We start from the raw sequence: 27385 nt of genomic DNA, 5'->3' as shown, positions 1-27385 counted from the left end.
TTTGAGTGCCTTCTATGTGCCAGTTAGAAGACTAGATGCTAAAGCCGATCATGGGTCCTCTTTAGAAGTGAACTAGAGGGGGGTGTGATGTAGAGGGACAGCCATGCCATTATGTTAGGGGTCAGCATGCTTGGGAAGACATGAATGAGAAGGAAAGCTAGCTAGGAGGGACAAATGGCTCAGAGAGACTGAACAGCCAAGGCCCTGAGGCTCAGTAAAAGGACTTTGTTCGTCGTTTATGTTTTACCCCCGAATCATAATATGTAGAGACAGAGACACATTCTTTGGGCCAGTGGTAAGGTCCAGGCATCTCAGGGAGGTTTGAAACGAATGAGATTTGTAACAAAGCTGGTAGAGGACAGTCCATGGCTGCAGCAGAGCTGTGGAAGTGGACAGCTGGAGAGCCTTGAAGCTCTGAGAAATGAGACTTCAACAGAACAGTAGGGTAGGCCCAAGACAGGGGCACAGGGAAGGAGCTCTGAAAGACACAACAGGTTCTACATAATGGAAGCCTGTTGCTGAGGAAGCGTACGTGCGAGCGTGCATGTGTGTGTGTGTGTGTGTGTGTGTGTGTGTGTGTGTGTGTGTGTGTGTGTGATGACCAGATTCTGTTAACAAAACAAAAAGCAATGAGACCACAGCACAGTGCCACCACGGATGACAGACTAGCAAGAACATAAAGAAGAAAATAACAACAACAAAATAAAACCAAAAATACTCAAAAACCATTTGAGCAATGTAGGGAGACCTCTGATCTCTACCTAGATAGAGGCCTAGAGTTCCTACCAAAGAGTTCCTACCAGAGAGAGAGAGAGAGGAGAGAGAGGAGAGAGGAGAGAGAGAGAGAGAGAGAGAGAGAGAGAGAGAGAGAGAGAGAGAGAGAATTCTTAAAAAATAAATTTAAAGAACTAAAATGTACCTATACAGTTAATTAGAAACGGGAGGACGAGGAAGGAAAAAGACACCCTGAGATAATGAAAGTTTTAAATTCTATCCCTGTGTAGTGGTTTGAATAAAAACTGTTTCCCATAGTCTCAGGCATTTGTACCCTTGGTCCCATTGGTCTCATTGTTGTTCTCACGGGAGTCTTAGGGTCCCCTGAGGCCTTGCTGGAGGAAGTATGCCACTGGAGGCAGGCCTTGAGAGCATAAGGCTTTGCCTACTCCCAGTTTTTACTCTCTACTTCCTGCTTGGAGTTTAAGATGTGAACTCACAGCTTGCAGCTGCCTGCAGCCACCATGCCTGCCGCCCATGCCTGCCTCTTTCCCAGGATGGTGATGGATTGTCCCTGTGGAACAATAGCCCAAATCAACCCTCCCTTAAAAGTTCCTTGTCATGGTGTTTTATCATATCAACATAAAAGTAACTAATAATGGTCATGCCAGAAACAGAATTTTAAAAGTAGGTGTCCATTTGCACACTATTGGTTCTCATAATATTGATAGAAACACAAATACAGAATATTGATTTAAAATACATCATGTTAATTTACATCTGGTGACTAGTGCAATATGGGAAGACACGGGGAAACTTGTGCTTTCAATTACACACATGCCCTGTTACCAATTACTGATATTTTGAACTTCAAAATAAAAGTAGAATTTAACTATGGCTAGAACAGAAGCTGGATTTTGAAGAGGCGATGCAAAAGTTGATCAGAAAATTAAAAGTTTGGGGGAGAGGAAAAGAAATAAGAGACAAGCCAGAGAAAATGGGACTTTTATGTCCCAATATGCAAAGCAAAGCCACCACTGGAGGGAAAATATGGAGAGGACAGGGGACTGAAAGTCACAGAAGAATGAATATCTAATAACCACATGAAAATGCTCCATTAACATATTTCTACACCAGTGAAGAAATAGAAAGCAAAATGAGATTTGATTCAACCTATTGGCTTTACAAAGATAGACTGTTAACATTGGGGTTAACAACGAAGCTGGAGAGGGGTTCCTTTAAACTGAAGTCATAGGAAAAGGGGGGGAGGGTGTTCAGTTTTAATTAGGAAAATCTGAAACGTGGACTAAAGTTAAAATATGCATTCCATTCCAAGTAACTCTACTTCTGGAAAATTAATAATAAAAAATTAATTAGATTGGGGTGTAGGTATGTTGCTTGATTTGTTGTTTATATTACAGAAACAGACGAGAGTTAAACAGTTATGGCCCAGGGATTGGTTAAAGAAATTTTACTTCATTCTCGCCATGGAATATTACACAGATATTTAAATGGATAAGGTAGATCTGTAAATGCATACATATGTATATATATATATATATTGCCAATTAAAATAGCATATATGTGTGTGTTTATATATATGTAGAGAGAACATAATTACAATAGAGAATATTTTCTATGTATAAAAAATTTAAAGAGATAGTCACTAATTCAGAGCCCCTCTAATGTTCTGAGTTCATGACAACTTAAGGTCTTAGGAAGTTTTACAGTCTCCCTGAGCTCAAGGAAACACCTAATCTTTTTGTTTATCTAAGGTTGGGACCAGTCAACTTAATGTGTGCTTTTTTTTTCCTAGAAACTATGTGAAATGTACATGCATTGAAGGAAAAAATATCTCAATTTCATTCTCAACTCCTCCCCTGGCTAGTTTTTATGTTAACTTGATACAGCAAGAATCATCTGGTAAGAGGGAATCTCAACCAAGAAATTGTCACTAAAGATTGGGCTGTACGTAAGCCTATAGGGCATTTTCTTAACCAGTGGTTGACCAAGAAGGACCTGGTCCATTGTGGGTGGTGCCATCCCTGGGCTGGTGGTTCTGGGATCTATAAGAAAGCAGGCTGAGCAAGCCATGGGGAGTAAGCCAGTAAGAGCACCCCTCCATGGCCTCTGCCTCAGCTCCTGTCTCTGGGTTCCTACCCTGTTTGAATTCCTGCCCCGACTCCCCTCAGTGATGGACTGTTCCTGAAGTGTAAGCATGACAGACTCCTCCCAGAGTGACTTCTGGTCATGACGTTTCATCACATCAATATTAATCCTGACCATGACAACCCCTATGTGTATATGTTACACACTGTACATTTTCTTAAACTGGATCTGGCAGGACTGTGGCCACCTTCATTTCCTAGTCTACATCATTCGTTTTTTTTTTTTTTTTTTTTTTTTTTTTTTGTGCAGCATAGCTTTTTAATCACGAAATTTTTCTGAAAACCTCGATTTGCAAAAATTCAACATTAAAAAGGATGGGATGTGATCTGATTCTCACACTGAATCCATCTAAGCCAGTAGTGTACGTGATGTCTTGGAATTTCCATCAGTGGTGCACACAATGTGGAAGGCCTCTCAGTGCCCTGGGTGCCTGGTGCAGTGTGGGAAACAGGGTGTCAGATGATGGGCAGAGGCAGGTTGGAGGAAGGGAGGAGTTTTCTTCTGTATGCACACCAGGAGAGATCAAGCTCTTTACAGTAAGCCAAAGAGAAGCCACAAAGAAGCCATGTACAAACCAAAGCTGTAAGGAGGAAGGGACCTTGAGCAGATGTCAGCATGGAGTGTACTTGGGCCTTTTCTCTTCTGGTCTTATTCAAATTAAAGCAGGGTGACTGCATGAGATTATGGGTATTTTCTCAACATCCCTCCCACTCCCAAACCTTTATTCTCGTTATTTTACCTCATCTCTATGTCCCATAAAGTGATGTCATCGCTGATCCAAGGATTAGATGGCTCTGCTGGCGTTATGAAAGGGTCGTACTCCACATACTGCTCTGTGTACGCAATTAAGCTGTGGGAGGAAGCAAGGCAAACAAGAACTGATTTCCTAGGGAAGCACTCAGTTCTGTCCCACACCAGCAGTAGAGGGTTCCAGAAAAATCCATTCCTGTTTCTGACTGGCCAAGCCACTCTCCATTGTCCTTTCCCTTCCTGCTACAAATGCCAGTTTTGCCCTGTTGTTGCCGTAGGTTTTACTATACACACACCGATGTCCTTTCCCAATACTTACCTTTTTCCTGGAACCTTGCTGCTTCTCTCCCTTCTTATGCCAGGCTTACTGATACAGAGGTCCCAGCTCATTGGTGTGATACCCAACCTCCAGAGATTTTGGATTTCAAAAGAAAGTAGAGTCCATAGGAATTCCACAGTTCTACCAGAATTCCCAAACAAATGATTCACTTGCTGGGTAGACTTTTAAGTTCCACCTGACCACAACTTCACATAGGATTAGTCTCAGAAGCAACTTAGTTTTTCTAGTTATAATTACAACCTAATAGGTATGACTAGCTAACATGTATATAGAAAACAGAAAATGCCTAGGGGCAATGCTCTCTATCTTGACATTCAAAGGGTAGGGTACGTGTGTGCGTGTGTGTGCACGTGTGTGCACGCGCGTGTGTGTGCGCGCACATACACATGTATACACACACACACACACACACACACACACACATGTGATAAGCCCAGGGAACCTAACTTTGTATCACGAAATACTAAATTATCATATGTTGGGGAGCATGGAGGAACAATGGCACTGGCTGGTCCCCCATTTTTTCTCAAAGCATCTGCCCTCGCTCTTTTGCTTCTAGCATTTGACTGAAAGCATATGCTTTATAGTTGTTCTTGATTTATTAATTTTAGATGAGGATTTACCTTCTACCCATTGGTCCTCTAGCACGCCCATCCCTCCCTGCCTCCTGATGAACTCATCCAACCTTTGTTGTTAAATCAGTGCCCATATTATTTAACTGGATAAAATTGGCTCCCCCCTTTTTATTAAACAAATCTGTAGCACATCTAGAAATAGATTTTTCCACATCTTGTGTCAGATACTCATCAGGATTTCCCTGCCTCCAGAAGGTGTCCTCCTCTGCAGCTCTTAGTACCCATGCTTCTGTCTGGACCGCTGCCCCGCCCCTGGGACCTGACAGGAAACCATCATCTTGGGGCTCTCTCCACTTATATATTGAGTCCTCGGTCCATCAATCCCATTTCTGGCTCTTGGTTTTCCTCTTTAGCTATGATGAAACACATCCTTTAGTAGCTTTCTAATAAAGGTTCCTAAGAGTTAAATGTTTGCGTACTGGAGGCCTAAAAATAAATGCTCATCTCAGCATTTGACTGACAGTGGTGGGCATAGGTCACTATGTTAAAAGTCACCCTCCTTCAGAATTCTGAAGGTATTATTCTATATTTTTGGTCCAGTTGGTCTGTTGTTATTTTGTCAGTTTCTCTCTATGTGGATTTAGGCTTTCTATTTTATTGCTAAAGTGCTCTGCAATTTCATGACGGCCTGTTCTTTTAATTCATTGTACTGGGCACAATGTGAAATACTCCCATAAAATTTATATCTTTGCTATTTTAATACTCTTAATCTCCCAGTTTTCTTGTTCAGCCCGACAATTTTTATTAACACATGAATAGCCAGGATTATGATTTCAATTTTTCCTTCAGTATTTCATCTCCTTGTTTGACTGTCTTTTGACCTATTTAGTTATATATTTAAAACGTAGGTGGACACACTCTCAAGACTTGACTATTATCATAGCACCAAGTTTCTTGGTTCAGCAAAGAAGTGTCCTCTCGTAATCCAAGGCCCCCAACCCTCCACAGGCGGGATGGGTTGTTTTTGGTTCCCTCCCTCTGTCTGCATATGTCAGTGGTGTCCCTTAAGTCCAGGGCTTTCCTTGAAGAGCTGGAAAAGACATCTTTGGACATCTATTTGTACTGAAGAGTCAAGTGCACTCTTGGAGGTTGGGTGTGTGCATGGGCAACCAGCCTGCTTGCCTAAAATGGAGATAGAGCTCTGAAATGGAGAGCGAGTCTTTCCCCCGAGGACATTTACTTTTCCCTAAGCACATATTAGCCAGCCATTCCTGCAGGGTCTGTACTGCAAATGTTTGAGGCTTTGTGGGTCAGATACTATTTATCTCACCTCTTCCACTGTTACAATGAGGGGGTGGGGGAACATTACCCCTCCCCAGCCCAGAAGCCCGATTGTTCAGTAAATTGAATACCTACTGCCTCTCCTCTTCAATTGGCCTCAGTGATGTTGAATGTACCTGAGTTCTGAGGTTCTGTGGCTCAGTTTCTCCAGAGAGCAGGGAGAGCAGTTTCCATCGGGGGCAGGTGATCTAAGGACAGATGTCTCCAGAGGCAGACTGAACTTGTTTGGATGCTGTCAGCTCATGTCTCATTTTTGCCTCCCATGGTCCTCATGTATGAGATCTGTTAGGTCACCCAGCTCATTTTTGACCCCACTTCTGCTCCAGCATGTGGATAACAGTGTTCTTCATTCTGTCCTTACCCACATTGTTTTTGATCAAATTCTGAAATACTATACGCTAGCAAAGTTACAAAAGGCTAGGAACTATTTGTGTGCAATCCCAGCCCTTGGGAGAATGAGGCAGGAGACTGTGAATTGGGAGCTAGCCTGGTCTGTTTAGAGAGACCCTATCTCAAGACCATACAAACAAAAAGTATAAGGAATGACATCTATACTCACTGCCCTGTTGAAAATTTTAAATATTTACAAATAGAGAAATGAAGGCCTGTGGATTATGTTTCTCAGTTTCATAGATTTTCCTTCTTGGGAAAATGCATTGACCCCATTAATCTGTCAATTTGTTAATCGTGAGTTTAAGACAGATGAAGGGTCCACTCCTTCCTGGTCACTAGGCAGAGGTTAGGGCAGTGTTAAGTCATGGTCAGTGTTAATCAGACACTCTTTAAGTTGATATTGTAGGCATACACTGAGGCTGGGACAACCTGATTTCCTAATTAGCAGCTGTGGACTCCCCTTGCTACCCTGAGTGAAAGGACTGAGCCTAACAACCTGCTGGACTACTCTTTCACACATCGTCCTTCATTTAAACACTCTAGGGATGGTTTAGGATAATTACGAGAAGATCACAGCTGACTGCTCTGGATCTTTCAAGCCAGGACTGCGTGAAACCGTTTGTGCCAGACTTTTTGTTATCAGAAACTTTCATGAACTCTAGGTGACCCTGCAACCATTTCCACTTTGGCAGGAGGAAGAGGAAGAGGAAGAGCATTTCTGGAAGCATTTCCTCTGGCGGAAGGAGTAATTACTGCTAAGAGGTAGAGTCCGTTGGTCCAAAACACAACAAGCCTCAACGGTTATGAATAGTGTTAGGATGCAAGATTCTGATTGGCTCAAACAAATGGCTGTGATTGTTCCAAACCCAGGGCTATGTCAACAGTCTGCTCAGGCTCACTCAGTGAGTGGGCAGGGAGATGCTCTTTTGTACTGCCTCCTCTGATGCTGTAGTGTTTGACCTGATGAAAAGGATTCCCCACAGTGATAATTCCGTGCTTTCTCTAGTGCAGACTGAGCTCGTAGCACCAAGAAAGAGACAGTGGAGAGTGCTGGTGATGGCAGTAGCTGCTACCTAGCTGAAAACAGGGATAGTGGCCTTGGCATGATTGCTCTATGGATGAGAAAGAAGTGGCCACAGGGCCAGACATGGCCTAGCAGTCCTGCCCTGCTGAATGTCCTTGTCTGAATGATCTCAACAGTGCCTGACATTGGCTTCTTGAGTGGCGATCCTACCCTGGCTCCCAGAAGAGGCAGATGTCCTGAGTCATCTCATCAGCATGCTGGCAGCTGAGATCTGAGACTCTGAGAGCAGTCAGGAAGAAGAGGGGAAGCGGGAAGATGAAAGATAGCAGAGAGGTACCTAAAGGGTAAAAGGCCCTAAGAGTTCGAGAGAACTGTCCAATCTTCAAGATCATAGTCTCAGTCCCAAGCTGAATGCTACGACACTACCAAGCAAGATTCAAGGGTCCCAATGCCTGATTTGTGTAGGAGTTAGAACACTCACAGGGCTAAGGCTCCACACCTAAGAGCTGAACAAAGACCCTGACACTGGAGTATGCCACTTGCCACTGCTTCCTGCTGCCAAGCACCAAGGGAAACAAAAGTTGCCAAAGACCGGGATTTGAGGGTTGTCTGTGAAAGTATCATCAACTTGAAAGGATACAGAATGATGTAGGAGACAGCCTCTAGGTGTTATTTAGAGTACATTTAGCCTCTAAGCATGTCTGCTAGGGGTCTTGATTGGATTAATTGAAGTGGGCAGCACCATCCCCTAGGCTGGGGTCCTGAACTCATAAAAAGGAGGAAGTGAGCTGAGTACCAGCAATCACCCTGTGCTCCTTGACTGCGGAAGCAATGTGAGCTGCTGCCTCAAGCTCCTGCCATGATGGGCTGTACTCAAACTATGAGGCAAGGTAAGCCTTTCCTTCCTTTGGTTGCTTAGGAAAGTAACTGATAATCTTCTCCTTGACTACATGTGATTACTATCCAAGTACAGCAAGAAAACCTTCTGCTATCTCATTAGTGAAAAGTTCCTATTTTCATTCATTTAGTGACATGTTTTGAGGGGAAGCGAAGAGTAGTTTAATATATATATATATATATATATATTTATATATTATATATAAAATATGTGTAATATATTATATATAATGTACTTAAAGTTATAATTTATTTAACTATCTCCTTTATTTTAATATATTTTTAGTATGGTATAGTTCATTGTTCTCATAGGATTTTTTTCCTTTTTTTTTTTTTAAGTCTTGCTGTGGTGTGAATCTTCAGTGTCTCCTAAAAATTGATGTGTTGAAGGCCTGCTTCCCTACATTCAGATGCAGGGCCCTGGGAGGTGAGTGAACTACAGTGCATTTCACCCCATGAGTGGATTTGTCTTTCTATGCGTTTGTAGACTGATAGGGCACAGTGTGGGGTGGGAATTTAGGAGGCAGAGTTGAACTGGAGGGAAGTAGGTCACTGGACTCATGCCCCCAAAGGATGCATTTTGTCTTGGCTTGTCTTACTCCCTATCTTGGCTTCCTGGCCACTATGAGGAAAGCAGTTTGGCTCTGCCATGCTATTCTGACATACAACAGGCTCAAAAACAACAGAATCAATGGATACAGACTTCTGAAGCTGTGATATAAATCTTTTGTCCTTTTAAGTTGATTTCCCCAAGTAGTTTTTCATAGCCACAGAGTGGTGACTTACACAATTCTGCCATATTTATTTAGAAATCATATCTGTAATGAGAATAATTTGGCCCAAAGATATGAACATTTTTATAGTTACTAATCCACAGTAACACTTCCCCCCCCATGAGTATGGGCAACCAGTTTCCTCTACCACAACAAAGTCACAGGCACTGAATTGAAAAGGGAAAATAAGGTTAACTAGATTAATAGTGAAAATGTAAAGACATTAGGCTGAGATGCCACTGCTACACAGGTGTCCCTACATGCTGTCACAAATGCAGGTTCTTAGACTCTGGGCTCTACCAATTTAGTCGTTGTTAATAAGGTTCCCAGGTGACTCGTATGCACATTAAAGTTTTAAAAATTGGGTCAGTGTTCTGAAGAGTACAGGATACATGGTGTTTTATTCATTAAGTCATAGTGGAGGAGGGGCTGGGGAGAGCGCTTGCTGGTGCAGAGCTGAGGACCTGACTTTAGATCCCCTAGCACCCACATAAAAAGATGGGCATAACGGCGTGTGCCTGTAACTCCGGATAGGATGATACCTGGAGTTAACTGACCAGCCAGTCTTGCTGTATTGGTGAGCTCTAGGTTCAGTGAGTAGCCTTGTCTCAACAAATAGGGTGGGGAATGACATTAACCTTCTGCCTTCACATGTGTACACGCACCACAACCTAGAATCACTGGGAAGAGACTCTCAGTGAGGGGTTGTCTAGCTCAGATTGGCCTGTGGGCATGTGTGGTGGAAGTTTCTGGATTAATTGAGTCAGGAAGATCCATCCACTGTGGGTAGCACCATTCCCTTGGTTTGGGTCCTGAACCATAAAATATAGTGAGTGGAGTATACATAATTTGTTTTCTTTGCTCTTGACCATGGACATGACCAGTCAGCCGCTTCAAGTGTCTAGCTTGAATTGCTGGTAATGATAGGGGATGATGAACTGTAGCCTGCAACTGTAAGCTGAGTAAACATTTATCTCTTAAAGTTACCTTTGCCAGGGTGTTCGATGACAGCAACAGGAAGGAAAGTAGGATACGTGTGCATGAACTTGCACATGGATGAACATGTACCATGCATGTACACCTCTCTCTGTCTCTGTCTCTGTCTCTGTCTCTCTCAGACACACACACACACACACACACACACACACACACACACACACACGATTAAGGAAACCACTAATTCTAGTTTTAAAGATGCTTGTCGATTTCCTGACACCTCAGAGCCCCTTTATCCTCCTATCTACCAGCAGGGCAGAGGAAACAGTGGTCTAAGTTGGAAGGCCTTTGTTTTAGTTCTCGGTTGGGTCATTTATCTGATCTTTATCAAGTTCACACTATGCCACATAATGACTTTGTTGAATACTCAAGAGCATTGTAGTAAAACCAAGGAACATGTTTCAAAAGAATCTTGAATTTCTTCTGCAGACACAGAATACATGACTGAAGTCATCATACACAGTGTGGGTGGACAATCACCTGTCCTGGGAGCCTGCTTTGAGGTTTGTGCCCTGACAGGTAGGGAGTCATCTGAAAGAACTCCACAGGGTAGCAAGAATAATGCCCAGGGAAAGTGTGCTCAGGAAGGACCAGGAGCACGATGCTCCTTTGTCACTGGGAGTAATTTCATTCATCCAGAAAGGAATGAGATTGATGTCACAAATGACCAGAGGCTTAGTGGCTTCCAATGGTGTGAGAGCGTACTCAGTTCTGGAGGCTACAAGTCTGGAATCCAGGGCTCTGCAGGACTGTGTTCCCTTCCAAGGCTCCAGAGGGGAATGATTCTTGCTTATCGAAGCTCTAGTGGCTCCAGGCAGCCAGGTCCTTGCTTGTGGCTCTGTCACCAGTGTCCTTCTTCTGTGTCTGCAACCTGATCTCTCTCCTTATTTCACCCTATCTCTCCGCTTTCCACTTGCCTTCTCCCCACCCCCTCCCCACTGCTCTTCTCCCTCCTCCCCTACTCTTCCCTTTCCCTCTTTTCCTTATAGGAATGTTTATCTTTGGGTTTAAGGTTCTTCTGGACAGTTCTTCTCAAGACCTTAAAAAAGAAATTCTTATTTGAAATTTTCACACACGCATACAGTGTGGTTTGCTCTAGAACACTCTCATTCCCTTCCCTTCCACCTGCTTCCACTCCCCCACCCCATTCTATACCCTAGCTTCATGTGCTCTCTCCTAACCCAATGCTCTCCTTAGTGCGGCCATCCCCTAGATCGTGGGCAGTCCACCAGGGCCACCTAATCACATCTGCAAAGACGCTTTCCCCACACAAGGCCACATTTATAGGTTCTTCAGGTCAAGGCCTGGACATATTTCTTTGCAGGGGGCCGGGGAGTGGAACTTGTCAACTCCCTAGCAAGGAACATGTAAACAGTAGTGGGTTTATAGGGGACAATACTGGGTCACTGGACTGCTTCAGATCAGCATAAGTCATCAGCGAAAAAGATTAAAAAAAAAGTCAAACAAACAAGCAAAACCCTAAATTATGTTCCAGGCGTGAGGATGACAGGTCCTGCTTGCTGCTAAGGTGTTCTGTTGTGGGATATTTGTACACTGTATGAAGGTGTATTGCTGTGATTGGCGTACTAAAAAGTAAGAAGCGGAACAGCCAGTAGCTAGGCAGGAAAGATGGGTGGGCCTTCCAGGCAGAAAGAAAGGAAGGGGAAGAGAGGATTGAGATGCTCAGAAGTCCAGAGCCAGACAGAGGAAGCAGCACCTGCGGGAGGAGAGGTAAAAGCCAGGGTCACGTGGATTAATAGAAATGGGCCAATCTAAGTTCTAAGAGCTAGTTAGAAACCAGCCTAAGCTAAGGCTGAGCTTTCATAATTAATCAAAAGTCTGTCATTATTTGGGAACTGGCTAGGAGGACAGAGAAAGACTCATTACCATGTTTTTCTCATTATAGGCTTGAGAAGACTCTCTGACTATGAGACACTTAAGTATCCATGGTGGTATCCCAATCTGAGATTACACAAACAGTTCATGGGGTTTCCTTCCTTCAGCCATGACCTCTCTGTCATTCCAGGATATCTGCCCTGGCTGATGCAAGGATTTCTGCCGCAATTGGCTTTGTATTTCAAAGAAAAGACATCTGCTTGACAGCTCAAGACAAAAAGATGAGACGTCCTTATCTAGCTAAATTACAAATTGGGGCATTTTTTTTTTAAAGCTAGAAATAGGCTTTCCTGAAGTAGAAGGTGGGAATGGAGGAAGCAAGTTCCCTAATTCTCTTTCATCTGCTCTTTTCGGGTTTCTGAGAGTTGGGCTTGGATATTCCAACCTGGAAGGAGACATCCAACTGAGGGTCAGGGCCAAGGTGTAAGTAAGACTTTGGGTGGAGCCCTAAATGAGAACAGGGGCAATGTCATCCCAGGGAAGGCTGGGATGAGAACTCAGGGAGCCCTTGGAAATCCAGAATGACCTATAGGGTGAGGCTGCCTGTCTGATAACACACAAACAACAATTGAGGCAGCTATCTAGACCTGGCCTTCTATCTAGAATCCCAAAGGGCCAGACATCTAAGGAATGTGAGGACTCAAGCAAGAATGACACAGGTCCTTAGAGATGTTTTAGAGACCATTGGGAATGGGTGTGTCTTCTGAGAAGTGGATGGAGGCCAGCTGGTGAGACTGAGTAGTGATGTTGGTCTAAGACAATGGGGTTGAGCAGATGATCAGGGTTTTGTAATAGGCAGTAGGCATGAATGGATCTGTTCCAGAGATAGGGTTCAGACAGGCAACAGGATAGACTATGGAGGAACATGTGGGAAAAGCATAGCGACTTCTCCACTGAAAACCCTAGCAATCTGAATCAAGACAATGACTAAAGTTTAGTGCCTCAGTGACAGTGATGGGTGGAATTGGTCATGAGGGGAATTTATGAATGTATCTTGTTTTTAAAGTTTATGTAAGTGAAGTTGTCTAGAGGCTTCATAAAGATCAGGAAATCATAGGCACTCCAGTGTTACATTTCATGGCATCTGCTGAATTGTCAGATTCATCCATGTATGTCTGCCAGAGGAAAAGATGTTTTGTGATGTAGGGATGTTAAAGATGGGCGAGGGTGAACTACTGATGTAGAGAGTCTTAGAGAGAAGGAGACATTGGGGTTGTGTATTTGTCCTTAGTAATCATGGAATAAATCACCTCCAACTCAGTAGCCTACAATAACATCACTGTATTAGCTTGCGAGGGACAGAGTCAGGAATGGGTCTCATTGAGTTAGACTTGGTGTCAGTTAGGCAGTATTTCTTTGGTGTGGGGGAAATGCTAGGGAAGAATCCATCTGCTTACCTCATCCAGCTTCTAGTGATGACCCAGTTGCCTTGGCTTATGGTCCTGTTCATCTCCAAAGCCAGTGATGGCTGAGTGAATTTTTCCACATTCCATCTCACTGACTTTTCTAGCTCTCATGTCTATCTTTTAATGACACCAATGGTGACATCTGGCACACCTCATAATGAGGATGCTGTATGTATTTAAAGTGTATTTACTGGCAGCCTTTAACTTCATTTGCAATCTCTGCTCTTCTTTCCGTATAGGATAACCTAGCTCCAGGCATTAGGATATGTTCATCTCTGAGACACCATTATTCTCCCTACTGCAGTTGTCACTTTAGAGGAACTGGCGACCTAAAGAAAGATGCAGATGTAGACATTCATGTCTTGGGAGTGGTAGCCACATGCTGTCCTTCATTGCCATTGTCATAGTTCATGCCAACAAACCAGTGTTCAAGAATCACTGTTCCTTCCTGTCTTGCCTGCCACCCCACGACATGGAAAATACAGGAGTCAGAAACATGAACTCACTCTCTCTCTCTCATGGATTCTGTGCTGGCTAATTTATGTCAACTTGACTCAAGCTGGAGTTGTCTGGTAAGAAGGAACCTCAAATGAAACAATTCCCCCATAAGACTGGGCTATAGACAAGCTTGTAGGACAGTTTCTTAATTAGTGATTCATGTGGGAGGGCCAAGCCCATTGTGGGTGGTGCCATCCCTGGGCCGGTGGTCCAGGGTGCTATAAGAAAGCAGGCTGAGCAAGCCAGTGAATAAGCGGCACCCCTGCGTAGCCTCTGCATTATCTCCTGCTGCCAGGTCCCGGCCACACTTGAGTTCCTACCTCGATTTCCTTTGGCGAAGTACTATAATGTGGAAGTAGAAGAAAACAAACCCTTTCCTTCCCAAGTTGCTCTTGGTGATGGTGTTTCATCACAGCAGTAGAAACCCTAAGTAGGACAGATTCATTGTACATTGTGATGGGTTTCAGGATGTATTTTGTGCTACACACACTTTTGTTTTTCATCTATATAAAAGTTAGGATCCACAAATGAGGGAAAACATGATACTTGTCTTTCAGAGTCTGGCTTATTTCGCTTAGCATGGTACTCGCCAGACAATGTGCATTCCCTTGGGTGTTGTTCATATTGGTGACTCTGATTTTCACAGTCTTTTGCCTCAGTTGCTCTCTTGGGTTTTTTGTTTGGGTTTTTTTGTGGGTGCAGGGTGAAAAGGGGGTTCATTACTAAGATGAGGTAAGAGAATCCCTTGTACCCAGCAGACAGGGATGGTCATTAGACTTCCTTCTACTTCTCCACCTCATCAGACTGTCACAAGGCCTGAGCCCCACACATGTGGGTACCTTCTTTTTCTCTCTCTCATCCTCCATCTGGACTGGAAAGGCCTTTTTCTTGGGAGCTAGGATCTCTGAGGTGAGGATGCAGGAATAAAGCATCAAGCATTTATACAGGATAAAAATCTAAGCTGAATGCAGACATTGATTGTTTCTAGATGGTCCAATGCCATTTCCTAGTTACAAAAAGGAGTCGCAAGGCAGAGACTTTGACTAGGAAGACAGTGAAAAACTGAGCTGTGTTGAGCCTTGGACTGGGTCTCTTGGAAATCTTTGGGAAGATTGTAAGGAGCCTAGGAAGTGAGATAGTCTCCAAAATGGGTAAGAGCCGGCAAAAACAGTGTCTCTGGCATCCTGCTGGGTTCTATTTAGCTGAAGAGTACACCCTGATATGCACACAAGGCTACCAAGCATTACCATGTTTTTGCTTACAAGCCTTGCTTCTGGCCACTGTTGATTTATCCAGAAACAGATACCTGCCCTTGGTGGGACCATTGTGTTTCCTCTGAAGCTGCAGGGAATGGAGCTTGTCACATCTTCTAGAGCATGTCTTTAATAAGAGGTCTCAAGACTGCATATAAAGGGGACAGGGCCAATATTGCCTGGGGACTCTAAGAGATGCTCCAGATCCTGGCCTTTCCTGAGCTTCTGTAGCATGGCTGCCAGCCCCATGCTTAACTCTGAAGCCCCTCTTTGCATTCTAGGAACTAATAGGTTCTTTCATCAAACCCAAGTATAAATTATAATTGCTTCGCTTTGAAACCTAACAAATATCTTTGGGATGGGGAAAGAAGGTGATGGGCATATGAAGATCAACTTTAACAAGGCTGCCGTTTTCAGCTTTGACAGGAGAGGCATTCAGTGCCCCAGAACATGTCCTTACTGCTGGTATACAGATCACAAGATGAATGGACTTTGCTCAGGAGACCCAAGATAAAGAAAAGGCCAGGCAGGCAAGGAAGGAGTTAACCATGGTCAATATGTAGTACTATTTGTGTCCAAAGTCAATACTAACAACCACAGAAAGACCCAGGAGCTGGCATCAGAAGCAAGGAGGTGAGTAAAACTAGAGGCAGATAAAGGGCTTTGTGGGTTGCAGGCTCACACAAGCAGCAGTGGTCCATAGGTGCATGGCTGTGACAGACACAAAAGCAAAGTCACAGGAATTGGGAAATCAAAAGTAAATATAACAAATCCAGTGGAAGCCTGTTTGGAACAGCGTTTGTCATTCAGCATTTTAAACAATCTTGACCCCTTACTCCTGATGAGTGTTTTCTTTCTTGTTTCCAAATGGCAAATTCTCACACCATCAGAAGAAGTTAGCCTACTGAGTGCTGGCAAAGATGCTGCGTGCCATTGCTAGAGGCTTTGAACTGGCTAATGTTTTGTCTGTATTTCTGCCTCATCTTCCTGGGTAGGTGCTGTCAAGGTGGGCCCTCTGTGGTCAGAGTGTCCTTTAGCACAGAATCACCACCCAATGAACTCAGCGGACCCCACTGCGTCAGAGGATGGTGATGGCACAGAGCTAGCTGCAAAGCTGTTTTTCTTTGTCAGGAAAGAGTCTCACAAATCACAGGCTGGTCTTGAACTCACTTTGTAGCTGAAGATGACCATGACCCCTTGATCCTCCTGACTCTATCTCTTAGGTGCCAAGGTTACGGGTGTGCACTGTGACACTGGGGATCGAACCCGGTGTATGCGGTACTGGGGATCGAACCCGGTGCTTCGTCTATGCTAGGCAAGCACTCTACCAACTGAGCCACATCCATGGCTAGCCCTGCAAAGCCAATTTCTAATTATACTCACTGTTCTAGAGAATGAAGTAGATATTGATTTAGGTTGTAATTATGGCCCACCATGATATATTGGAGAGGAAGGGCATAATGAAAGGGAATTCAGAAAATACCTAGTCTACCCACTTGAAAAGGCTTGGAGGCAAGTTTTAGATTCCATCCTCTCTTCCTCAACAAAGAAACTCATAATTTCCTCATATGTTATGTGATATGATACACACAAAAATTAATAAGATAAACCGGAGAAAGAGCAGATGTTGTCTACCACAGTGAAACAATACACAGGAAGGGTTACCTAGAGCCCAACGCACACATGAGGAATTTGACTTATAAAGCAGAGAAGCTGGAAAGGCACTGACATTCGTAATTGCTACAGAAAAAGGTGTGGCTCACAGCTGTGGGCAGCATTACCGCAGAGAAAACCAGGTGTGGAATCCAAGGCGCCATGCCAGGTGTCTCAAAAATACACTAAAATGTGTTCAGGCATCCATATGGCCAGAGCCTCCGAAAGAGCAGGAAAGCCAGAGATCCCCTGCACAAGGGGTGGGGAGTGGGGCAGAAAGGACCTGAAGGGAGAGGAGACAGGATGCAGAACCCCTTTGAGGAAGGGACGAAGGAGGCCATCTTTTCCAGGCGGGAGAAGTGGATAGGAGAGAGAGTGGAAAGAACCCCCTCACTTCAGATCACCCAGAGATGGAGTATTCAGGAGGCAAACTTGGGTTCGGTGAAGGTGGGAGAGGGTGACTGTGGCTATAAGGTGACTTCTTACCATTTTTCTACCAATTAAGATGGGCCGGGAAAGGGGAGGTTTCTCAAACCACATGAAAGCAAGTTGTAATGACTTCTTTTCTCCCTCCCCTGAATTTATCATTAGACATTGAGTTCCCAGACTTCTGTCACCCCAGCTTATTTTTAATAGAGCCTTGGGGTATCCTGTTCCTTGCTGTCTTATCACATTTCATTAATTACATTTCATCATCACCGAGGGTCAGGAGGCAGAGGAGGGACCAGCATCCAATTTTAGGGAGCAGCAGCAATCTCAGATGGGCAAGCAAGATGATGTTAAAAAAAAAAAAAATCAATTTAGCAGTCAGCTGTGACACACAAACCACTTCCAGCAATGGAGTGAGCTGAGTATAGCAGCAGCAGACAGAAAATGAAACAACTTGATCTTCCTGTGTGCAGGTGCTGTGTCAGGACCCAAGGCATCACCTTGGGGTGCTGTGGCGTCTCATAGCATTGCTAGGCTTGGGAAGAAGTCTTGGGGTGGGGGGAGAGATCAGAGATGCCAGGCAATTGGAGATGGAGATGTATCAAGTTCTGTGTTCTCCAAGTCGCTGCTAGTGCCAAAAGCCTTGGGCGGGGGAACTAAATTAAACATGAGCTTAGGACTCTGGAAAAGAGGAGGAAAACCCCATTTCCTCGGCAACTTAACTTAACCAGAGATGTGACCACAGAGTCTATTACAGTTTAGATCTTAAATGTCTTCCAAAGTTATGTATGAAGGGCTTAGTCAGCAGCCTGTGGGGATGGTAGAGGCTGGTGGAAGGAACCAAGGCCACTGGGTTTGCGCTCCCCTCCCCCTCCCCCTAGTCACAGCTGCCAGCTTTGCTGCACTCTGCCATTCCCATTTGCTAGCCTACCCTGGCACAGGCCCAAGGCTGATGCAGCCAAATGAATATGGATTGAAGGCTCTGAGCTCTGAACTATGAGCTCAAAGGCAATTTCCTCCTCCTAAGTTGAATTGTTTTGGTATTTTGTCACAGTAACAGGCAGGCAACTAACACAAAGGTCTCTTCAGAGTCTCTAGATGAAACACACTTCTTGCCTCAAAGTTCATTGTCATTAAGAAAAACATGGCTCATAGGAAATAATTTTTTTTTTTTTTTTTAAACACCTTGGCTTAGGCTCAGGGCCACTGTGATTTGACTTTCTGGTGGTGGTAGATGGAGTTTAGAAATGGCCTGTGGCATGCTAGCCTTTTAATCTAGTCTGGGCTGTGTCTCCACTTTCCCAAGCTTCTGCTTTTTTCTTGTACACTTACTGTTTCTGTGTGAGTGATACCAAAGCAGCCTGTTTGAGGATGAGGGTTGCATGGCCATTACATGGATGAGAATCTATTGTGAAAGACGGTATAGCTGCCTTCATTGAGGCCATCCAACATAGTCAAAAGCCACACACACAGGACACAACCAAAATCAGCAGAATTTCCTATCTGATCCACAGCTTCAAGCGAGCAGCTCAGCCCATGTAACCAGCCGGCAACAGAAATGTGAGAAAGAGCAAACATCCATTGAGCAATACCCTCTTACATATAGTTTTACTTCCAGAGACTTCAGTTACCCATGATAAGCCACAGTCTGGAAATATTAAATAGAAAGTTCCAGGAACAAATAATTCATACGTTTTAAAATTACATGGTGACCTGAGCAGTATGATAGTTTCCATCCAGAGTTTCCATGCTATATATACTACCTTCCCACGAGTTACTTAACTGCTGTGCGGGTTATAGGACTCACTGTTGTGGAGCTGCATTGCTAGTGTCCAACTAGTCCTTGCTTTTTCTGAATACTGCCTCAAGATGAACTGAGTGGTGATGCAGGTAACCCAGCCCGAAGAAAAGCTGCAGAGCTCTCCCTTTACATGTTCCTTTATCCTATATATAAGAGGTTGTGTTTATAACGCTGTTACACATCACTATGATTGTCCTATTTTATTTCCAGTTGTTATTAGTCTCCAAAATGTGTAGGCATCGGGGAATATACATAGTGTATGTAACATAGTATTTGGCCGTGCTTGGGGAAGACCATATCCCCTGTGGGCAGAGGGAAGCTACTGCCATTTTAAGCCTCTGAGTTTGGAGATTTTTGTCAGCCATGCTGAATGATGTGCCTTGTCTTACAGCCTGGGAAGAGATGATGCATCTTCAGAGAGGAGGATATTGTGAGAAACAACCATGTCAGTGGGAACAAGAAAGCAAGCCATTGGGCAGGGGTGGCGCACACCTTTAATCCCTGCATTTAGGAGGCACAAGGTAGGTAGATCTCTGATTTTGAGGCCAGCATGGTCTAAGGAGTTCCAAGACAGCCAGGGCTATACAGAGAAACCCTGTCTCAACAAGCAAAACCAAAGCAAGCAAACAAAAACAACAACGCAACCCCAACATGTAAAGATTTGAACCAGGGACCCAAAGAAAGCAGTATTTTAGGGCCATTTTGTAGGAAGCTCTATGTGTGTCATCTCCTAAAATCAGGAACTTAATCTGAAGCAGTTTAAAGGCAAAAGACAAAAAACACTGGCTCGAGGTATCCAGAAAAACAAACCAAAAGGCAGTGTTCTTTATCACTTAAAATAGTTAAGATAAAAATGGCAGTGTTGAATGTAATTTATCTGGACAGTTAATTTGTATATGCAGGGGTTGTTATTTCTGAATCCAGAATAAGGTTACACATTTAAGAAGTGCAAGAAGCAGTCTAGGCAAAACATTGATGCTGATGTGTCAGGGACATTTAAACACTGTTAGGGACAATAGACAGAATATTTGAAACTGAGAAAATCCAAAGAGCCAGTCAGTCCCCTCATCCAGGACTCCTCCCCGGCTGGGGTGTATGCAAAGTAGAAAGGGGGAACTCTACAGGATGTGAGCTTCAACGCTAGCCTTGGGCAGCCTACAGGGCTGTATGAGTCTGAGAAAGGAGTTAGCCAGTGGGAAGAATAGTATTAACACAAAACTGTCACCTTCAAGGCCAGCCTCCCTCTGAGCACTGTACATCCGGCTCATTGCATCTCATATAGCCGTATTTTGTCCTGTCAAAGGTACTGTTAATCACCACACTGGAAAATTACTAGTCCCTCCTGTTCATTGTGGAATACCAAGGACTGGAGCCAGGCTTTGAGCATGTGCTTACTTATCAACCCCGTTGGTTAACCACCATGGATGCTATCTCATCTGTTACAGGAGAGAAGGGGAGAGAGAATGATAGAGCAACTTGCTTCGTTGAGAACACAAGAAACCGCCAAGGTAGGATGCAAACCTCCACAGCGGGCTCCAGACAGCCCTGACTGCTGTTTCCCTTTGCAGTTGGCTGCAGGGTTTAGCCTTACCCCAATCCTTGTGTTTCAGAACTGGGCCACCTATATCACCAGCAACTAAGGCTCACCTCTTGGGTTCTTAGGCAACTAAGTGACAAAATGGCAGGGACCATTCCTCAGTGGGGGGGACACGATTGTAATTACCACTTAACACCTGGAGCAGGCCCAGGGAAAGCAGATCCAGCACGGGACTGTGTGGCTCACCTGGGAGAGCTCGGTTTCACCTCTGGCCAGCTGCCAGTGCTGTGGCTCTGGCCCCTCCCAGCACAGCACAGCATCTGACAGGCCAGGCTTGGGTGGCTTTATCTCCAGCAAGCACCCAGCTGCTCTGGCTCTGTGCTTGGTGGTAGTTCCCTTGCAGCTTTAATGAAAGCCTTCACGTAACATTGAAAAGCTGTCAGTTATGGCTGCTGGGAATAAAATTCAGCCTCTTTTGGGGTTGGGCCCCTAGAAGTTTCTCTCTGGGGAGCTGCGGTTGGAGTAAGCCCTCATGTGAGCACCTCTCAAGTGTAATTAGGTGTACCAGCTGGGGCTCCTCCCAGACAGCCAGTAAACAAACAGTGGGGCCTGCCAGACTTGGGGGGAGGGGCTTGTGTATGCTCTCTCTCTCTCTCTCTCTCTCTCTCTCTCTCTCTCTCTCTCTCTCTCTCTCATGTGCCCATGCTCACACGCTCGCGCGCGCACACACACACACCACCTGCCTCATTCTGAGTGGTCTCTCAAGATGACTGGTTCAGGCTTCTCCCCACACCCCCAAGACAAAGCTGAAACTCAGGGCCTGTCTGAAAGTGAATCCTCAGGCCTGTGTAGCTACAATGGCATCACCTGAACCCGAAAACAGAAGCTCTGTGTACACGCTCTCCTAGGAGCCCTTCCAAGCCACACATTACCATGTCAAGCCAGCCATTTCTGTGTCTTGGCATTCCTTACTAGCTAGCTATGGCACAGGACAGCTGAGGCCTCTTCAGCTGCTTTGCTTTTGGCGACTCTTTGGGAGGGGGACAAAGGCAACCTCACTGAGAAGGAGAAAGCACTTTCAAAGCCCAGTGAGTGGACCAGAAGTTCCTCAATTTGTCAGTGAGGATGAGAAGTGAGTCTGTAGCCTGTAGCTGGCTACACCTGGGACTCTAGAGTAATTGCTGTCAGTGTAGTGGGGGCTTCAGGCATTTGCATCAGGGAGCATGGGGACACCATATTTCTCAACAGGGTTAATTTTGCTGTTCCCTTGCACATTTGGCAACTCCCTGAGACATTGTTGGTTGTCCCAGTGGATAGAAGTTAGGAATGCTGTTATTTCTTGTGTTGTACAAGATTTCTGCAGCAAACAGTTGTCTGGCCCGGAATGTCAATAACTATCTCTATTATTAAGAATACGGACAGGGGGACAGAGAGATGGCTCAGCTGTTACGAACATATATTACTTTTGTGGAGAACCCCAGTTAGGTAACAATCACTGTACTTCCAGCTCCAGTGACCCAATGTTATTTTCTAGCTTCTTCAGGCAGCTTGCATGCATCCCCGTGTACAGATACGCAAAGAATTAAAAATGCATACAAATAGACTGGACCTGGGGGTGATCCTAGTTAGGCTGATCCAGGAAGATTCTGAGTTCAAGGCCTGCCTGAACTACAGTGGGAGTTCAGAGAAAACCCAGATACCTCAATGAGATGCCTATCTCACACACAAAGGGTTTGGGAATACAGGTTAGTAGTACAGCACTTGCCCATGGTTTGTGAGATTCAATTCCTAATGCCTGAACAACAACAAATATGCAAGAGGGAGTACATAGATACACATACAAGTCGACATATAAGATACGTCCAAACCCTCAACAGCCTTAATGTCCCAAGCACAACACTAACTCAGGCTTTGGATTTGGAGTTTTCTAAGTTCCCACTTGTCATTATTTATTCAGCAGGAAGATGAAGCTTAACCCAGGGGCCAGCAGAGAGAGCCTTGGTGGTGGGTCCCACAGCCATATGATCTAAACTTAAAGGACTCAGTTTACCTCACATTCAATAAATATGAAGGCCTAACTTACACCCTGGATTCCTTCAGAAACTGGACAGTGCTTTAACAGCACTGTATTAAGTTTTGGCTGCCTGACCAGATTTATTCCATATAGGATCCCCAGGTGGTCTCTTTACTGAAGTGTTCAAAAACAGGCCATTTAGTTGATGAAATTGAATCTCCCACGCAGTGACGGAGTGGTGCATATAGGGTAGAGTATAACATAGGAGTGGCTACAGAAGCCAGGCTGCACGGGCCAGCTATTTTCTTTGCAGTTGATTCAGTGCCATCCTGTGGTTGATGGTATGTGGGGGAGGACACTTCTCAAGGACCTGGTCCTCTGCTGTTTATATGCTCAGGTCCTCAAAGGGCACACACAATTTCTCTCCCCTATAAAGTGAATCTGGGCATTTTATAGCTGAAAAGGCCGTGATTCCATTTGAATCAATCAAAGGACTGCAGGCAAAGGCCCATGATGGAGAGTAAAAAGGCATTCTTCCCTGATTCACAAGGTCCTATGGCTGAAGCTTAGGTAAGAGAGTGTCTTGCTCGAGGGAGGCCCGTTATCTTAGCTACACTCACACAGGGACTAGAGGCTTTCACACACCAGATTGTAGGAGTACCATCTACAGCCTGACTCTTGAAGCTGAACATGTTAACCAGAACCCTGTTCAATTTCTCCTTTATAAAAATATGCACACAGTAAAAATATTGGGGGAAGCATACCTTTCAGCCACTTTGGACATTTTCAAACAATGTCTGTCAATCTGTGCATTCAAAAACGTTATCTGGTGGAAAGAGAGAACATGGTTGCAGAGGCCAAAACAGAACTCGATTCTCCTTCTTCCTGTGAACCCAAATCCTTGCAGTCACACTGAGGTCTAGACACCTCCCCAGACAACACTCCTACCCCGGAGCAATGTGCCCTTTTAGAAATCCCTGCCACACTTAAGGTTATAATACAATTTAGTTTATGTCTACTTTTCACCTGTTCATAACTATCATTTAATTTTTAACCCCCCACCCCAAATTATGCACTCAAAAGACAGCATGTAGTCTTCTAAGCTTGGCAACAGAATGGATAGGCAATGTGTATACTATAAATAGATTTTTCTTTTTGCACTAAGCTCCAGTAACTGTTCCTCTGCCCACTTTCCAGGTACATTCCACATCCATGTATTGGTCTATGTTTAACTAAAACAGCAGATAGCTATTTTGCATTTGTCTGTTTCTTTCTTCCAACCCTAACCATAAGCTTGTCAAGGAAAGGCATTTAAAGTTACTCCTTTGCCCAACCCCTGTCAGAAGCCAGCAAGGCATAATAAGAGGCTTCAGAAGGGACCAACGCCCCCAGTCACTCTGTTAATCTGGCTTCCTCATCGCAACAGAAAATAATATGTGATGAAATGACTTTGGGCTACAGCTCTCTTTATGGCTTAAGAATATACAGGTAGTGGTCCTGGACTGGTGCATCCTGGAAGTTCATTATAATGCTATGTTCTCCAGGATGGGACATTTGCCTCTCCTTCCCTAGTTCCCACAGCAGGTGGTGGGAGACCTTGACCTCAAAAGTCAGCACCTCACTGGGATAGCTCAGTCACACACCCTTTAATAACTGCTAGAGAAGCTTGGTGGAGAGTTTCTCAAGCATTTGTGAAGTGTCTCGCACAGGCTCAAGTCATCCAACAGCTGGGTTCTGCTGTCCATGGACCACGCTGGAAGTATCATGCTCTCCCACTCACCTGCTTTCGAATGTCATCCTTTGTAGTCTTCCTGACTGGCTGGCTTGGTATGTGCACTGGGCTCTGTGACTGGGACTCTTCAGCCACACCATACACTGACTAGAAGGTGAAGCAAAAATACAAATCACATAGCCTCAGTGTTGTGGGTGGCTCAGGTGCCAATCCATCATCTCATTCTTTCAACTGTCTCTGCGACATCCAGCCATGTGACTGGCCTCTGAATTTCTCCCATGGTAGACCTCTTGAGGGACCTCATCCTCTGGATTACAATACTGGGAAGATCCTTTATTCCCTTGAGGAAATTGTCTCTCTGTGTAGTATTGTTTCTCTAAATATGGCCCAGAGGCCTACCAAAGATCTGTTGGGGGTACTCAGTAAAGAGGTACATTACTTAATCCCACCCCAGATAGACCCAATCAGGATTCTCATGGGTGGGTTTGGGGATCTGCACTTTAAACAAATGTCCCAGGTGATTTTGGGGTCAACACTGAGCTCAAGAAAACTAAGGTACATTCAGAAATTCCCTGTGGGTTTCCTGCTGGTCAGCAGATGCCATGCCCATCTGATACAATGTTGAGATGTCAGGCTTCCTGGTTAGTGCTCCTTATAAACTAAGTAGTTTTCTGGCCTTGTTTCTACAAAAGTCCACATCTATCACTGCTATTCAAGTTGTGATAAACAGGAAAAGAAACATCCCTGAAGGACATGCATCTATACAATTGCAAAAGGCTCTGATGGCATACACATAATTTTATACAATCCTGTGACATTAGAATTAGGGGCCCTTAAAGAGTAAATAAGGACAGTTAAGACCAGAGGTTTAAAATATAACACGGTGGACACTGTTGTTTAACCCACTGAGCAAATTACTTAAGTAAACTTGAGAAGTACCTGAAGTTTTAGCCTCTCTGTGTTTGTCTCTGTTTCTTTCTCTTACACACAAACACACACATTAATCCTTGTCTAAATATCTAAAATCCTTCCAAATCCCAAATATGACAAATGGAAAATTCTATACCTCATCTCATGGCATATGTTCTGATTAAAACACGGGACCACTGGAAATATTACATAACATTATTGTTGGGCTATGTTCATAAGGTAGCTATGAACAAGTGAGTTTTACACTCAAACTTGATTCATATTCCCTACAAAATAGCTTGGTAGGTATATGCAAGTATTCCAAACACTGACACACTTCTGATCAGAAGTTCTCTGGATTCATACTTGGTCATACTTGGGGACATTGGGGACAAACTCTAACCTTCTGAAATTAGTGTTACAGAGCACAGCCATGTTCTCCTGTAAGCATGATCTTTGGAGCAGGTGAATGTATTGATGGAGGTAGTCTGGGTATGGTCTCCATGGAGATGCTGAGGCCACTACCCATTTTAGACCAGTGAAATACAAGGGATCCTGGGGTCATTCAAATTAGGGCAAGATAGTGACATGGGTTTTGACAATTGAGCTCTGTCTAAACTCTCCCATTTGTTTCTAGGAGCCAAACCCTTTGTGCCTGCAGGCTCTGCCATGTTTTATTATAGTAGTTTCTTTTCTTTCCCAGAACTGGCAACTAGATACTCTTGTCTCAGGGGACCCTGCTCATATAAAGCCTCTGAGAAACCCCACTCTCTCTTAGCTGCCCCTCCGGGGGCTCCTGAACTGTCCCATTTTTCCTAATACAGCATAGAAGCTGCGTTGCCTGTGTTCTGGCTTCATTCCCTTCAAGATTAGGGGATCCCCGAGATCTAGATCTGAACCTCAGCAATTTGCACAATCCCCAAAACACACCAGCCACCCAACAGATATTTCTAGAATCTATTAATAAAATGGTCTCAAAAGGTAAAGCGTAGGAGAATCACAAGCAGAAAAATCACTATGTGAAGGCTACCATAAACAGAGGACTATCCCCACCAGGAAGTTGTAATTCAATGAAACCAGCAGACCTTTTTAACCTTTTGAGGGTTCTTCAAACGTCGGCATTTTCTGATATCCATTTCCGTTGTGTTCACACAGCCTGGCTGAGAGGAAAAAAAAGATAGTGTAAATTACTAAGTGAAAATTATGCTTCCAATTTAATCCAAGTAATACCATCATACCTAGTCCTTGCCTTTGCAGATAATACATAATCTTTTTATCTTTCCATAATGCATGTTCCTATGTGGAGTTCTCATTGGAAATATAAAATATGACCTTATAATCATGATGCCTTGTGGAAGGGCTGGTATGCATACCTGCAATCAAATCTACATTTCAAGTGGCCACAGTTCTTTGGGCATAGCTTGAAAAAAACAAAAGTTCCTGTGTCGGGACAGGGTGATTCTTTTTGGTATTGTTGCTTTTAATCAGGTTTTAGGAAGGTTGAAAATAGTTTGTTCATTTTCAATTCCATTTCCTGGGGGCAATTGAGATTTGTTTTAATAATGTGAAATCAGGGACACAGTCAAGCTTCATTGTGTACTGATTTGTGAATTCATCTACTTGCTTAGTTTCCTCTGTAATGTGCAAATCAATGTTCTCAGAGCCTAATGACCATTTACAGACACTAGCAGAAGAAGAGTAATTTGAGTCACTGCACATAGCTATGCCCAGATGAAGGCTGAGCAAGGTGAGGTTCTGCCTTCCTATTCTATGCTGTAGAGCTACCTTTACAGGGCTTATTTAGTGCAAGGCTTTCTACATGTTTATCTTGCTGACATTTTCATTTTTGGTAGCCTTCAATCAAGGTGTCAAAGAATTGTGTAGTGCTCTAAGGGTGAAGGGACTCCCACGTGTTACAGGAGAAAACAGAATGACTGTGATCTGGTCCGAACCACAGTTCTGCCAGTTGTGGCTTCAAACAATGAATCAACGTTATATATTAAATGTGGTATCTTCACGCAGGAACACACATGAAACAAAACTACGTATTGATCAAAATATATGAACAATACTTCAATATTCACTAACTCAGAGTTTTGAGAGACTTTATAGAACATGACTAGTGTAAATGACTAGACTTAACAGTATGTGAGAAACCTATCTTAAGATTTGGGGCTTAATGATGGCAGAGCCAGACATTGCTAATTTGGAGGGATGCAGACTTGGGGACTCCAGAATTCCTCTCTTAGCATCCCCATTGTTTCCCCATTTCTAGTCCTACTTTT

The 27385-nt window shown here is 44.1% G+C and overlaps 1 protein-coding gene across 9 annotated transcripts in view; it reads right to left on the bottom strand.

Moving 5' to 3' along the window:
- Positions 1-27385, bottom strand: part of Rgs6 (regulator of G protein signaling 6) — a 482896-nt gene that overhangs the window by 55048 nt on the left and 400463 nt on the right. For all 9 annotated transcript variants that reach the window (XR_007835235.1, XM_051196274.1, XM_051196277.1 and 6 more), the window contains exons 10-13: positions 26186-26260; positions 24240-24338; positions 23224-23285; positions 3623-3733 (exon numbers count right to left, since the gene is read on the bottom strand). Coding sequence is in view for 8 of the 9 variants with exons in the window: in XM_051196274.1 (XP_051052231.1) it covers positions 3623-3733; positions 23224-23285; positions 24240-24338; positions 26186-26260 (347 nt within the window). In the remaining variant the exon portion in view is untranslated. The remainder of the gene's footprint in view (positions 1-3622; positions 3734-23223; positions 23286-24239; positions 24339-26185; positions 26261-27385) is intronic.

The sequence above is a fragment of the Phodopus roborovskii genome, unplaced genomic scaffold (assembly GCF_943737965.1).
Source record: "Phodopus roborovskii unplaced genomic scaffold, PHOROB, whole genome shotgun sequence".
Lineage (NCBI taxonomy): Eukaryota > Metazoa > Chordata > Mammalia > Rodentia > Cricetidae > Phodopus > Phodopus roborovskii.
Note: the sequence above shows the minus strand (reverse complement) of the source record. Positions and strands in the feature narration are given on the sequence as shown.